This window comes from Diadema setosum, chromosome 7, assembly GCF_964275005.1.
Source record: "Diadema setosum chromosome 7, eeDiaSeto1, whole genome shotgun sequence".
NCBI classification, from domain to species: Eukaryota; Metazoa; Echinodermata; class Echinoidea; order Diadematoida; family Diadematidae; genus Diadema; species Diadema setosum.
Window position 1 is genome coordinate 33,762,917 of NC_092691.1, and position 16,305 is coordinate 33,779,221.

A 16,305-nucleotide genomic window follows, 5' to 3' on the forward strand; every position below is an offset into this window, starting at 1 on the left:
TGTAAAAATCTGAAAATCATCCGGAGGTCCCCTTTAAAGGGGACCCCTGGAAGATTTTCAGACTTTTACATTTGAACAACTATAAATAAGTCATACTGAGTACAGAGTTTCAGAATTCATAGTGACTGGCATGAGGAAAAATAATGTTTTCAAAATTTATAACAAATTGCAATGAACAAGGATGATGACATGGCAGCCTCACCATAAGAATGCACAAGTTCAGGCTCAAGGAAGCAGAACAAAAGAAGAAGGCTTGCATATAGATTCTACACAGGTGAACTTGGTAAACAGGCGGTGTTGTAATGGAATTACACTGCTACATTTCTGAAATATGTAAGGCTCCTATGTCAACAACAATGTTCAGTGTAATTTGTTTATGATTTTCAGATTATTGATTTCTTTGCTCAAGGGCCATAATAAATTCCACAAGTCTATACATGGAGCTGTTGCTTTATGTACTACATGATGTGAAATTATGAAAATCATTTGGAATTCCCCTTTAAGTTACAGGTGACAGGACCACAGAGACTTGTCTGCAAATATATCTGAATTTCTTACATTCTTACATGTAATTGGGTGTGTTGCATTGTGGAGTGTTATCATTATTTTCCATCAAAGCAATCTAATTTTGTTTTAAATCTTACAAGAGTTTTCTATTATCCCCTTTCATACAACATGGGAAAAAAAAATACCTGTAGAAGCAAGCTTGAAAGAAAACACAGACATTCAGATGATTTCCATTTAAAACATCATGTGAGTTCTCCCCAGTGAGTGTGATACAATTAACTGACAGTACCTGTTCCAGGGAGTCGCCGACGGTGTTGATGGACAGGGTGCTAGCAGCCACGTAGCTAGGCTTCGGGGCCCTGATGGGAAGGCCTAGCCCTTCGTGGGATGCCAGGCCCAGCAGCTGTTCAAAGATCAGTGACTCCGAGTTGGGATGACTGCTGGCATGATGGAGCTAGGGTGTCACATTACACAGTGGAGGGAAGGATAGATAGAGAGAGAGAGAATATTAATTGATATTGAGATCAAATGCCTATCAAACATATCCACTGATTTGTCGTCTTTTTTTTTTTTTTTCCTCAAAATGTTTCAACCATGGAACAAACCCTAATCATGATTCATGGAATGCTATGCAGATTTGGCTAATGAGACAAAAGAAAAAAAAAAACTTTTGATGTTATTGTAGAATGTTTGCAGACACCACACAAGAAAGACAAATTTGAATTCTCAGTCAATTTTGAGGTATAAATCTAGTACTATTGAGAGCTGCTCAATTAAAAAAAAAAAAATGAAGACAATTTGTATTTTTCCCCAGAAATACTATGCATTGACACTTCATGATTTTAAACCCAAATAATTTTCATGTCTGGAATAAATCTCCTTTAATGCACTGTGAGTTCTGAGTGAAGCAGTACTTATACTTCCATATCTTATCTTGTTTTGTGTTTTTCTTTTTCTCTTCTGATTTTTTTTTTTCTCTTCTGGTTGTACATTTTTCTTTTTTCTTTTTGCGGGGGGCCTTTTGAATGAAAACTCACGATTGCCTTGAAGAGTGTGTTAACATCCTCGGCATCTGGTGTGAGGCAGGCACACTCTTCCAGGACGGGGGTCTGGATCAGACTGTCCATGGCGTCTTTGATGTTGGTGTAGTTGTTATCAAGGGAGAGGCTGTTGGTAGCCTTCACCAACTTCTGTAGCGTCTCTTCGATTCTGACAAGGGAGGAGTTCAAGTACAAGGATTACTCTACAAACTCCAATCACATACTCATGACTTGCACAGCTCAAATGATTACATTGTTCCTAAATGAGGCTTGCTGCTCTGCAAACATAACGAACTAAAGTCTGGTGGCAGACATGTAGCATCAAACAGGTGGTTGCTGTATGGGCAAATACTCATCAATCAAATTTACACGAGACATTTATCTTTCAAAAAAGAGCAATTCGATTCTGTACAAACTTGCATTATAAAGCGCCGTCAATGCCTTTGTTTCTGAAAATGAATGTTTTGAATATATATCAATTGAATAAGTTTAATATTCTTATGTATATGTCCAAGCATAAAATGAACTTGTTACCTGAGATCATATCTGGTATGTTTAAATCTAATGATCAAATTCATAGTTATAATACTCGAATTAGTAATAAATATCATTTATTTAAGGTAGATAAGATGTATGTAATGCACACACTCAGACACACTGGACCCTAATTATGGAATTCTTTACCAGATACAGTTATATATTCTGCAACTACAAATATTTTTAAGAAAAATCTGAAAAGGCATTTGTTAGAAAGTTAGAGTTGTCATTATGAAATACACTATGATTATAGATAATCTTGTGGTTTTTGTTTTCGAGGGGTTGATATGACTAAACACTATTACTTAATTTCATAATGAAAATGTATTTTTTGTGTATGTTTGTCTGTTTTTTTTTTTTTGTAATATTTTCACCTGTCCTATGTCTTGATCGTAAAGCAATATTGTTTCCTAATATTCTTTCTGTTGGAAACTACCCTGACAAGACTTCAGTCTTTTGTAGTTTCCATGCTTCATTTATAGTTATTATATGTTATGTATGCATGTTCATGTACTCGTTTCCTGTCCTCAGTTTGTCATTGTACATACAATATTTTTTTTTTTTAAATGAAACAGAATAAAGTTCAAGTTCAAGTTCAAGGTTTTACTCTTTCTCATTATATTATCACTAATTTCTCTGAGTCTGTAATTCATGTAGACTAACTAAAACAACAACAAAACCATCAACACCTTCTTCAAGAAGATGATGAAGTCAAATTTTTGGGCATGTAGACTTTGTTTTTTGTCGTTCGAGAACATTGTAACAAGTTATTGATTTAGCTGGTTTCCAACAAATGCTGTATTCTAAAATCCACTTGCCTTTCATGATATATCTGTATATTGTAACTAAAATGTACTTTTACAAATGCAAATATAAGAAAAATGACCAGGGGCCCGTTTCATAAAACTTGTCATCAGTGACAAGTAGTCATAGATGTGACAAGCTACTGAAATCCTTGCATCTGATTGGCTGAGAGCAAATTTGTCATAGGAATGTGGCAGTTGTCTCTGATGACAAGTTTTATGAAACGGGCCCCTGAAATGAATATCATTTATAAGAGGAAAATTTACTAATTTTCCCACTAATAAATTGTATTTTTTGACATAAGTTGCAAAATGTAACTGTGATCCCTAACATTCCTATCTACTCACTTCTTGTCATTGTGACTAAGCTGTTCATCAATATCAGCAATGACAGTCTCCAGATTGTCCATGCTGGGCATGCCAAACTGGAACATTGCCGTCAACGAGGGCAGCACACACTGACGAGACATAGTGCAGCGTTTCCCGTCTTCCCAAATTTTTTCAGCCAAAGCAGCTCAAGCGATGACTGGACAGACCCAAACTGTCTGCTCCAATCTTGATAGAGAAGTACAGCTGTGTGAACGGAAAAGATAAAGTGTAGACACATCTTCATAATATACACAGAACTTTAGTACATCATCTCAAAATCTCTGCCTTGTACATAGTATAATCACAGAGCTACCCGATTCATGAGACCCCATCTCAATCACATTACAATGCTTGTGTGGCAGTCTTCTTTTAAAATCTCAAAGATGAATGGCACCTCCTATCAAGATTTACAAAATGTATTAAAAGTTTACAGAACATTCTCACAAGAAATCATAGACCCTAATCTGCATATTTTTAACTGAAATGGAAAACCTACATCTTACAAGATGGAATTGGATGGTTAAAAATGTCATTTGTTAACGGGCCGTTAACGATCGCCCCGTCACTGTACAGGCATGCTAACCTGGAAACATTAAACTGCACATTACTTGAACATGAGACCATTCTGAAGCAAATAATTTTCACACAATAGATATAATATATAGTAAGGGTAATAGATCTCGCGCAGGGACTTAATGGTCGCGCATAGCGAAACGCGTATAGCAAGCGATATTACGCGTAGGACCAAGCGCAAAATTTGCCGATACGCCCATGGAATAAACATACCTGACAACCGCTAAACATGAGAAGGAAGCAGGTAAGAAATTTTGATTTTGAACAAATTTTTCACTAAATTTCCAATTTTTAACTTGTAATTTACCTACCTTAGCTTAAAATCTGTTTTAAGGATGTTGTAGCCTAGACGTGTCATCTCGCTTGTCTCGTTTGTCGCCGATAGAATTCATAATTTGTTCGATCGATCGTCTATAATATTCTCCGAAAGCCGAAGCACGTTACAACCGCAGAGGGGCAGACACTTTCACGCATGAAACTACATAGGGAAGCTGCGCGACCTTTACATACCCCGAGAAATTGAACGCATAAAATTAAGTCCGACATACAAATGGCGACAGCGCACTACTCCGTCATCGTATCATCAGGAGATTCTGGGAGGTGATTTTTCTGCATTTTCGTGATATTTATTGAGAAATTCAGGTACGATTGTGGAATAATTTCTATTATAAGAGCATCAAAAATTTTTGTACGCGATATCTAGACCCTTCAACCATATAATGTACTCTTAAATGAATCCCACAAGGATTTCAACAATCATCCCCCATCATTCCCACTGATTCCCACTAATCAGTTACTAGCCATCCCCTTTAATTTAAAGTACATACAGCATGTAGTAAATACCTGGGAGACTATTGACAAAGCCTTCACCTCCCGAAGTCCAAGTACAGTAGATTTTTCTCAACTAGGCCTAGATTTATTTTGTACTAAATCGTAGCATGCAGGAGTACTAGACTGTCAGTAGTGTCAGTATTCAAATCTAGGTCTACCTATTGCAGATCTATATTTCACTACATGGCAGTACAAAAATATAGTACTGTTAAAGACTGAAATTAAACACAGAAGGTATTTCTGTCCATTTCTATAGAGAGTAATTCATCTAGACTCACAATCTAGAAATCTAGTCTAGTTAAACGTTTAAATTTAATAGTATGTATCACCATAAAAATAAAATTCAGCATTGAGTAATGACACCTGAACCGAAATGTAACTTTAGACCTCTACACTGTCACTAGATCTAGATCTGGCAGATCCTATGATTCCTAGGCATTCTAGATCTAGAAGATATCTTAATTATTTAACTAAAGGAAGTTCAGATCTAAAATCTGATGGCTTAATGCCATATTAGACATTTAATAGACCTCTAGTCTAACATAAACACCGATAAATAGATCAATCCAGATCTATGTTAAATAAATTATCTTGTTTTATCTGTAGAGCTGAGGGTCAACTTCATATCTAAATGTTACACTGCTATCATAAATTTGTGCATAAAAGCTTTAAAAAAAAATTATCATCAAAAAAACTCCTCCAGACAGACGGATTTTTCTGTCTAACTGAATGTTAACATAGAGAATCTAGACTCTAGTGCAATGTCACATAGGGTCTAGTAGGGTAGGAGCTATCCCCGGAGACCCGCCGCTCTGCGGCGGGGTCCTGGCGGCTACCTCGCAGTTTCGTTAAAGTGAGAATCACAAACAACTCCCTATTGCCACATATACGGCAACTTCACAAATAAACCATGGCTAAATTTCTATCATAAACACAGTGACAATAAAAAATGAAATATACACTACCCCATTGCCTTGTTTCTTCTCACCAATTTACCTGGAAACTGCAAAATATTTCACATTTTTTAGGAGTAAGCGGCCTGCCCTAGTGGAGAGCTTTGCTGCTATTTTGAACGTGTATATCCATTTGTACGCATCTACGCATGCGTAAACAGTGACGTCACTGTTACGGATGCTCAAGGATATGAATAATGCATCATCGCACGGTGCATATAAGGTGAAATGAATATGCATCATGTAGGGAGCGATACAGCTGTCAATGGACCGACTGAATGCATGCTGTGCGCATGTGCAAGTGATTGTGAGTTTTACTTTTAGTGAGCATCGGTGAGCTGAAGATATTTGCCTTATAAGACAGCATTTTCTGCATCATAAGCAATGAAATGCATCAAACAGTCACCGATAAGAATCATTTAGGTTTAATCGACCCATGTAAGTATTCCTAATAGTTTTTGTTGAAAAATTAAGGAAATACAGTGCTGGAACGGCACCCGTTTGGTACAACATTAAAATCTCGATGCCAAAACGGCGCAGCCCCAACACTGTACGTTGTACGTTGGGGCTGCTGGTCGCAGTTAGGTAGGAGCAAACCCTAGCTAGGCCTAGATAGTAGAACAACAAAGGAGAGACAAAAAGTGGGCGGTAACGTTAGGGTTAATAAAGATACAGTTACACGGCACCGATTAAAAAGCAAGGTAAACATGGTAAAAATCAAATTTTACATTAAATGTCATTGACATTGTAGGGCCTAGGTACGTCTTTATTCAGTTCGGGAAACCCACTCACAAGGGGGGCCCCTCCTTATAAGTAACCCGTCCCCCTTATAAGTAACCCCGTCCCCCTTATAAGTAACCCCCGGGGCACCCCTTATAAGGACTCTCCACGCTTTTTTGCAATGCAACGCGAAAATGAAAGGACTGCGGCAATTCGCTTGATTATGTCCATAAAGCTTCACAAGTTTCCTAGTTACTCACGAAATTTGAGCAAAATCGGTTCGAGGCATCATACAAATGTATCTAAAATCATGGATTTAAATGCGATGTCAAACGACCCATGCGAATGCTGAAATGCGAGCGATTACTGGCGTGAGTGTCGCCAGGTGCGGCGGCGCGGCAATGCTTGAGTGCAGACGTGGCGACTGAATGAACGAAAGTCTCCGTACTCAGTTGCCACGTCTGCACTCAAGCATTGCCGCGCCTGGCGACACTCACGCCAGTAATCTCTCGCATTTCAGCATTCGCATGGGTCGTTTGAAATCGCATTTAAATCCATGATTTTAGATATGATGCCTCGAACCGATTTTGCTCAAATTTCGTGAGTAACTAGGAAACTTGTGAAGCTTTATGGACATAATCAAGCGAATTGCCGCAGTCCTTTCATTTTCGCGTTGCATTGCAAAAAAGCGTGGAGAGTCCTTATAAGGGGTGCCCCGGGGGTTACTTATAAGGGGGACGGGTTACTTATAAGGAGGGGCCCCCCTTGTGAGTGGGTTTCCCGAACTGTATTTACTTGACCACAGGCACAGCACTCTACCTAACGTTAGAGGTCCTAATACTAGTACAGTTAATGTAGTATTAAAAAGAAGTATTTATTTACTAGACTACCGGTGGTGACAATCAGTGTAGACCTATAAAAGCTTAAAGGCAATTGTACACTTTGCGGTCCTAATTATCGGCAGCGCAGTAGTTTACCGCGCCGTATAAAAATTGTAATAAGTTTTACATCTACCCCGCCAATTGCAATATGTGGGACCGAGTATGCGCTATGTGCAATGTTTTGTTATAATAGCAGCTAGCGTACAGAAGCTTCGCACTTGCCGGGAGAGAACCCTAAATAATATTTCAAATATACATAGATGGGTACAATGACACCCTGGTTACCTACCTAATGCCCTCTTGCCATCTAATTTGGTGACGGTAAATAGATATGCCAGAATTGAGCCAATTCCTCTGCACTAACCAGTTTGCCTTCATCAGCTCCTATTTATAGCTCCTCGGCCTCGATCGCGCATCGTCGCTCATCTCTGACGTCATGTCCGTACCCTTGGCTACGTCTCTACGAGCTACAGAGCCCTGGATAGAACTCTTTTTGCTTTGAATTCACGCTTTTCCTTTTCTGCTTGTTCTCCCCGGGGGTTCTCCCCGATGTTCTCGATCCTCGATTGAAATGTTATCCCCCCTCCCCACCCCCTCCCCCTCCAACATCATTACTCGTAATGTACCATCAAAATGATTGCTGTTGTTATCACCGCGGCCCCCTCTTTTGTTAAAAAATATTGGAATACTTGTGACCCATACCCACACTTTTTCTTTCTTTCTTTTTTCCGGAAGTGGCCTAATGAAAGTGCGGGTAGTGAGCTTTTGTTTGTTTGTTTGTTTTTGTCTTTGTTCTTTTTTGTTCTTTGTTTTTGTTTTGTTTTAATGATTGTGCGCTTGTTTGTTTATTTTTGTTTGGTTGTTGTTGTTGTTGTTGTTGTTTTTGTTTTTGTTGTTGTTGTTTTTTGGGGGGTTTTGGTTTATTTTTTTTTGTTTTTATTTTTTTTTTTGCTTGCTTATTACCTGTAGTCGCTTATTATACTAGGAAGTGGCGCTAGAAAATATAGACTCCCCCCATACTTTTAAATACGCGACGCCGGTCCATCTGTGATGTAATCGGTTTATAGGCATACAGTGCGTGAATTTTCAGTTCAATTCAATGACATTTATTGTCATCAAATATCGATATATAAGTACAGATATTCCGTGAATGCGACCAATTTGAACATACTGGGGACACATCTCTACAAGTAAAGAACTTGTAACGAGTGTGCCCTTGGGTAAATGGATATGATATGCAATAATAATCTATGCGATAGCATAATAGAAAACAAATTAATTAGTATTAGGTTAGGGACAAAGCAGTGACAAAGACAGACGAAGACAGAGAAGAAGACAAGGACATACAGGACCTACATTCACGGGCATTGACATTGACGGGGACGCAAACATGGACAATAAAATAGGGGTTATGGGGACATTATTATTAACAGACGTGTATAGTATACACATATAGAAGTTTGAATTTTGAAGTCAGAAGGTTTTATTAGCAACAACATTTTGAACATTTATAAGAATCATAACACAATTGTGTCTACATACATATGCGAAAAAATATACTTATCTGTTACTCCTTAACAATAACATGATTGAATTGTGATATTTGAGAGTTAAATATGATACATGTAGCATAATTCTACAAAGTTGCTGTTTTTTACAAGGAAACCAATAGTTAGCACAAGTGCTAGTCGAGATTGGTCACCTTGATCTTCATACTAAAAGCTAGATACAAAAGAAAAATTATTACATGGTTAGTTGAAATGACTGTGAATATAAATACATCATTCATTTTCTAACGTAGAAAACTAATAATACTTGATACAGTATGATATATATTAGAGTAGGAAATCTGCAAGGCATTTACGAAATGTAGATCTTTTGCTTTGTACTTTTGATCAGGAAAATTAAGACTATTGTCCACGCATGTGTTACAAGCAAATTAGATTATAACAGTCTGTTGTATGGATTACCGGATTCACAGATAGTTAAGTTGCAGCGGGTTCGTAACACATGTGCAAGATTGATTTGTAATCTCCCAAGATTTGCTCATGTTACACCACTTTTAAGGGAATTGCACTGGCTGCCCATCCGCCAAAGAATTGATATTAAGATATTGATGCTGGTTTATAAAGCTCTGAATGGTCAGGCCCCTAGTGATTTATTGAACTTTAAATCTCAGACTCATGGTCATAATCTCCGTAGTTATTGATATTGCAGATATCCCAAATCAAAACAAAAGTTACCTTAGGTGACCGATCCTTTTTTTTTTCTGTGTGTGTGTGTGTGTGTGTGTGTGTGTGTGTGTGTGTGTGTGTGTGTGTGTGTGTGTGCAGCCCCTAGATTGTGGAATAGATTACCATTAGACATTCGGAAATGTCAGACTTTAGACAGCTTTAAATCAAAAGTGAAAACTTTTTTTTTTGTTTTAGCATAGGCCTATTTCTTTTTTTTTTCTTTCTTTTTTTTACTTCCCATGCAGCATTATGCAACATAGGAATTTAAGAGGTCTTGAAGCGCAGTAGAATTATAGACATAGTTTCTGCGCTTAATAGATTTATTATTATTAGTAGTAGTAGTATATAGTACAATTGTAGTAGTAGTAGTAGTATAGTAGTAGTAGTAGTATATAGTAGTAGTAGTAGTAGAAGTAGTAGTAGTAGTAGTAGTAGTAGTAGTAGTAGTAGTAGTGGTAGTGGTAGTAGTAGTAGTAGTAGTAGTAGTAGTAGTGGTAGTGGTAGTAGTAGTAGTAGTAGTAGTAGTAGTAGTAGTAGTAGTACGTAGTAGTAGTAGTAGTAGTAGTATGCATTTAGATTTAGATTTAAGCTATTTCATCATCTCATCATCATCATGGTGTAGTATGGGCAATTGAGGACAGCCATAAGGCAGTACACAAAGCAATTCATACAACATACTTTTTGTAGTACATGTACCAAATGTTACAGTGGAAAAAATGACAACATTATTATAGGCCTACACTAGAACATAGAGAAGATAAAGACGACTCCACAGTATGTTGGTCAAACAATGTCATCATCATTGAGCACTAATTGTTGGAGTTTGGTCTCGGAAATACAGGAAGATACACTGGCAGTGATAACTGAATGGGGTGATGTTCGTTAATCTGAAAACAAATTAAGATTTGTTATTCCGAAGGTTCGTTATTCCGAAACACACAAATGTATTATACCTAGAAGTTTGTTAATCTGAAAATGAAAGAGGGTTGGCTGATTCGCAGATTTATGGCGTTATTCCGAAGGTTCGTAATTCTGAGAAAAAAAAAAGGATCCAACGGGATTCGAACCCAGCCACCCCTTTGCAGGATTGTAGGGCAATTACCCCCTATACAATTGCCCAAGACCCTTTCCCTGACCCTATAACCCTATCTAACCTTAACCCTAACCCTAACTCTAACCCTAAGCCTAACCCTAACCTAACCCTAATCTTTACTCTAACAATATCACTAACCATTTATTTATATAGCTATAAGGGGGTAATTGCTCTCCTGGGGTATTATTATATTAGTTTGTATTCATTATAATCTTTAAAGTATTGGTCCTATGTTACAGCCTTATAATCATATTGAATAAATGCAAACAAATATGGATATTGATCAGAAAATTATGATTGCAAATGAGCAGAGAAAATGAGATTCAATCGGGATTCGAACCCGAGACCTCGCCTGATATCATTGTATTATAGACTTTTAAATTTATTTATTTATTTTTTTTTTGTCACTGAGTGGTTAGGTCCTGCCACTTATCTCATGCGTTTGCAAATTGCAGATAATGTTTCGAGAAACTTTTAATTGCATGAGAACAAAGCTCCATTATGATGAATGCTATTAATTTGTATTGCATAATAATGCCTTTATTTCCTACAGTGATCTTCAGAAGTGAAGGACGTGAGCAAAACCAAAAGAAAATACCATACGTACATTATATGTATTCACAACGCTCCCTTTGATTTGTGCACCAAAAATGTCATACAAAACAAAAACATGTTGACGTCATCAACAGCAAAGTCGGCTGAAATACGCATCACAGTGATAATATTATCTTTTACCCTTCAACAAAGCACAAAGTCACGATATCAAGACAGGTTTCAAGACAGAATAAAACCTCAGTTCCTTTGAGCAATGATTATCATTGCCGCATGCTTGGAAATAATGTTTCAGGCAACAAGAAAAGGTTGAGTTGCATTGTTACATGAAACATAATATTATGCCTTGCCTTGCTGTTAATGAGCTGCCTGTTTGATAAGGCACATCGGCGATGCTAATTGCGATGCATATATACTCTATAGTTCCAATGACCTTACTGCTGATGACACCACAAAGGCAAGACAATTTTTATTTATATGTATAGGTGTGGAGGTTATACTCTTGAGAATGATAGAAAAACATTATTTAATGTGTATTTTGATAACAAATTTCCAGAATTTATGATGGGAAGATAGTATTCACAGAACCGTGTGTCATTATGAAATGGGATTCACAAGGCCGGAATTACTTGGATGAAAGTCTCTAAGTTGTATATATCTGTAATATTAATTGATATACTGTTATAGATATAGAAATGTGGATTCATTAAAGTTTGGAGCATGATATTATGTCACGGAAGATTTATTTTTCCCTATAAACTACTTCAGAAACTTTCAGATCAATTTCAAATAGCATATCCCTCTTCCTCCGAGGAAATACCTTACGTTGCAACCACAATGTCAAAAGCGCTCAAAACGGTTGTCTTGACAAAAGTATAGGATCTCTTCCCAATTGTGCAAATCTATGCCAAGGTTATAGGACAATAAAATTTGAATGCTTATAGAATTCCACTGGCTTTGATGTTCGGTGCTCCAAGTCGTTCTTCCATAGACTTTTGACATCGAGACCAATAAGAAGAGGTTCTTGATTTTAAGAATTTTAATCTGTATTTCAGAGGAATTGCTGAAATCCTGTACGGAACGTCTGGTAATATGCTATGGAATAAATCCTTTCAGTTTTTCTTCATATACTCTTGTTATCTATACTTCAAGACTTAAACAAGGAAAAGTAGAAATTACGCGGTGCGTAATATATGACCCCGCCGGAAGTAGCATTTAGTAGCAAAATGTACAATATAGGTAAAAACTCAAGGTCAAAGGTCAAAATTCTATGTAGAAGTTTTGAAGCCCTCACCTAGCGCCATCACATAAAGCAAACGGAAGTGAAATCGGGTTAGAAATGGCGAAGGAGTAGCATTTTGTAGCCAATGTACAATATAGGTCAAAAATCAAGGTCAAAGGTCAAAGAAGTCAAAGGTCAAAATTCTGTGTAGAAGTTTTGAAGCCCTCACCTAGTGCCATCACATAAAGCAAACGGAATCGAAATCGGGTTAGAAATGGCGAAGGAGTAGCATTTTGTAGCAAAATATACAATACAGGTCAAAAATCAAGGTCAAAGGTTAAAGAAGTCAAAGGTCAAAATTCTGTGTAGAAGTTTTGAAGCCCTCACCTAGTGCCATCACATGAAGCAAACGGAATCGAAATCGGGTTAGAAATGGCGAAGGAGTAGCATTTTGTAGCCAATGTACAATATAGGTCAAAAATCAAGGTCAAAGGTCAAAGAAGTCAAAGGTCAAAATTCTGTGTAGAAGTTTTGAAGCCCTCACCTAGTGCCATCACATAAAGCAAACGGAATCGAAATCGGGTTAGAAATGGCGAAGGAGTAGCATTTTGTAGCAAAATGTACAATACAGGTCAAAAATCAAGGTCAAAGGTCAAAATTCTGTGTAGAAGTTTTGAAGCCCTCACCTAGTGCCATCACTTAAAGCAAACGGAATCGAAATCGGGTTAGAAATGGCGAAGGAGTAGCATTTTGAAGCAAAATGTACAATATAGGTCAAAGGTCAAGGTCAAAGGTCACAACTGAAATTCTGTGTAGTAGTTTCAAAGCTCCCATGTAGTGCTATCATATAAAGCAAACAGAATCGAAATTGGCTAAAAAATGACAGAGAAGTAGCAAATTGAACATTTTAATTTTTGATCACACACGGACGCACACACAGACGGACGGACGGACACACTGACACACACACGTACGGAGCCCGTTTCATAGTCCCCTGCTCGAACTCGTTCGGCGGGGACAAAAAAAGAAGAAATATCAGTATCTTATAAAAAGTTAACATTTAACCATCTTGGGCACATTTTGTGCATAATTTTGTTCGCCAATATGATTTTGAAATCTTTTGGATTATATGTTATTGGCTCGTAATGCATGTTTTACGTGTGTAGTAGAAATTTGCGGTTAAAGAACTACATTTTTAAAGATTTTTGTTCTCACATGTCCTGTTCTATGCTGCCAAAAATGTCGGTATCATAATGGACAGCGAATTGCTGCCGCTTGATTTGATTATTGAGGAATGGTGTACTTAAAAGGAAATTCACACCAAAAATAAATAAACTCCAAAAGAAAGCGAAAAATTCCCCTACAGAAAGTTCCAAAAATATGGCAACAATCGGACAAGAAATAAGATATGACATTTGATTTTCTTTTTTTCCCGGAAAACATTTCTTCACCAGTCCTTACGAATATTAAAATGAATGAGATGATATCATGACCTCACAATTTTTCATGTATATTATGTTAAAGTCGGGAAATTTCCATTCCAAAATATATCAGAGGTAACATTTGTTGTTGTTTTTATTTCGGGCGGTTTTAAGGCAAGGTTTACATTTAAACAGCTGAAATATGAGATTTTTTGTCACTTCTGTATATGAAATGAATAAGGAACTGTGAGAGCATGACATCCTAAACTTTCTGATTTGAATATTTGACTGGTCAAGAGGTGTTTTCCGAAAAATTTAGAAATTGCAGAAAGTCATTACTTCTTTATTTCTTATCCGATTTTGATCATTTTTGTACTGTAATGTTCTGCAGGGATTTTTTCTCTTCCTTTTTCAATTCATGTAAAAAAAAATTGTGGTGGATTTCTTCTTTAAACAGAAAGGCGATCTTTTGTCAAAGTAAATTGTTCACACGTTTGCAATAAAGCACTTAAAGGGTGTGTACAGTTCTGGTCGAGGTGAAGATTTAGCTTTTAACATTTTGTGAGATATTCAGAAACCACTCTATGAGATGTCAAAGAGCATGCAATTCTAAGGGGTATCAAAAGTTTATTCGATGAAAATCGGTTTTGAAATGGCTGAGATATCCAAAAACAAGGTGAAACAAAGAGATACTAATAAAGTTGGGGCATGTCGCCTTTTATTATTTGCACTTTTTGGGATATCTCAGCCATTTGAAAACCAATTTTCATCAAATAAACGTTGAACCCTTCTTAAAATTACATGCTCTTTCATATATCATAAGAGGCTTTTCAGTATCTCACTTAGGAATGTTCAAAACATGAATCCCTACCCAACGGCGTAAATCCATACTGAGGAGTGGGGGGGGGGGGGATGGTCACCATCACCACGATTACAAGCCCATAACCGGACCGGCGCAGCCTTTTTTTTTTTTTTTTGGGGGGGGGGGGGGGGAGAAGCTTTGTGCCCCCTCCCCCTCCCCCACACACACTTTACAGGGATCGGATGTCCCACTCTTTTGCATGAAATATAAAGTGGGAGAAAAGTGGCAGCAACAACATAAAGACTTTTTGTTCTTGTTGCTTTTTTTTTTTTTTTTTTGCTTGTCAGACGACTTTCGGCGGAAAATCAGACCTTAAAAGTATGAAAACACTTTTTTTTGGAAATATCTGTGAGAGGGAGCGGAACGACCGAACGGGGGAAGGGTGTGTATGGGGGGGGGGGGGGGGGTATCCCTCTCCCACACGAGGAAGATTTTGCATTTTCAGACCTGAAATTCAGCGATCTGGTGCTCACTTGATGTGGTGAAAATTTTGTTTTCTTTTCTTTAAAAAAAACAATAAGAAAATGAAATATTCACAATATATTATTGAATGACAAAATCGTGGTATTTCAGCTCTCGCTGCGCGACATCACTGTGAAGGCCTACTAAATAATGGGGCCTATCATCGGCGTAGACAGGATTTGATCTTAGGAGGAGCGGTTATGTGAGGGAACGAATCAAGCGAGGGGGGTTTCCCCCTCCTACGGTGAAATCTCTTTGCGTTGAAAATTTTGACATTTTTCAGTCCAAAAACTGCCGTTTGTAGCTATATTCTTCGCTTTGGAAATTAAGGGGGGCACACCAGGCGCAACTGCTGTCAATCACTGGCAGCAACATCAGGAGAATGGCATAGCGATCTAATGCGAGCGAGAGAAGCGAGCGAGCATGAAAATTTTAACATATTACAGTCTAAAAACTGCCGTTTGTAGCTATACTTTTTCGCTTTGGAAATTAAGGGGGGGGGGCCGCATCAGGCGCAACTGCTGGCAATTACTGGCAGCAACATCAGGAGAATGGCATAGCAGTTAAAGGGTGTGTACAGTTCTGGTCGAGGTGAAGATTTAGCTTTTAACGTTTTGCGAGATATTCAGAAACTACTCTATGAGATGTCAAAGAGCATGCAGTTCTAAGGGGTATCAAAAGTTTATTCGATGAAAATCGGTTTTGAAATGGCTGAGATATCCAAAAACAAGGTGAAACAAAGATATCCTAATAAAGTTGGGGCATGTCGCCTTTTATTATTAGCACTCTTTTGGATATCTCAGCCATTTGAAAACCAATTTTCATCAAATAAACGTTGAGTCCTTCTTAAAATTACATGCCCTTTCATATTTCATAAGAGGCTTTTCATTATCTCACTTAGGAATTTTCAAAACGTGAATCCCTACCTCAACCAGTACTGTACAGTCCCTTTAAATGCGAGCGAGCGGGGCGAGCGATCTTGAAAATTTTGACACTTTACAGTCCAAAGACTGCCGTTTGTGGCTGTATTTTTTTCGCTTTGGAAATTATGGGGGCACACCGGGCGCAACTGCCGGCAATCGGGCAGAAACATCAGAATGGCATAACGATTAAATGCGAGCGAGCGAAGCGAGTGAGCTTGAAAATTTTGATATTTTACAGTCCCACATGTCCTTTGTGGCTGTACGAGTATTTTTTCGCTTTGGAAATTAAGGGGGGGGGGGCGCAACGGGCGAAAACTGCTGG

General features: G+C 37.8%; 1 protein-coding gene across 1 annotated transcript in view; it reads right to left on the reverse strand.

Moving 5' to 3' along the window:
- Positions 1-7,609, reverse strand: part of LOC140230736 (uncharacterized protein KIAA0825-like) — a 61,250-nt gene extending 53,641 nt beyond the window's left edge. The window contains exons 1-4 of the mRNA XM_072310873.1: positions 7,504-7,609; positions 3,236-3,460; positions 1,545-1,716; positions 797-961 (exon numbers count right to left, since the gene is read on the reverse strand). Coding sequence (XP_072166974.1) covers positions 797-961; positions 1,545-1,716; positions 3,236-3,357 — 459 coding nt within the window. The 5' untranslated portion in view covers positions 3,358-3,460; positions 7,504-7,609. The remainder of the gene's footprint in view (positions 1-796; positions 962-1,544; positions 1,717-3,235; positions 3,461-7,503) is intronic.
- Positions 7,610-16,305: the final 8,696 nt, after the last annotated feature.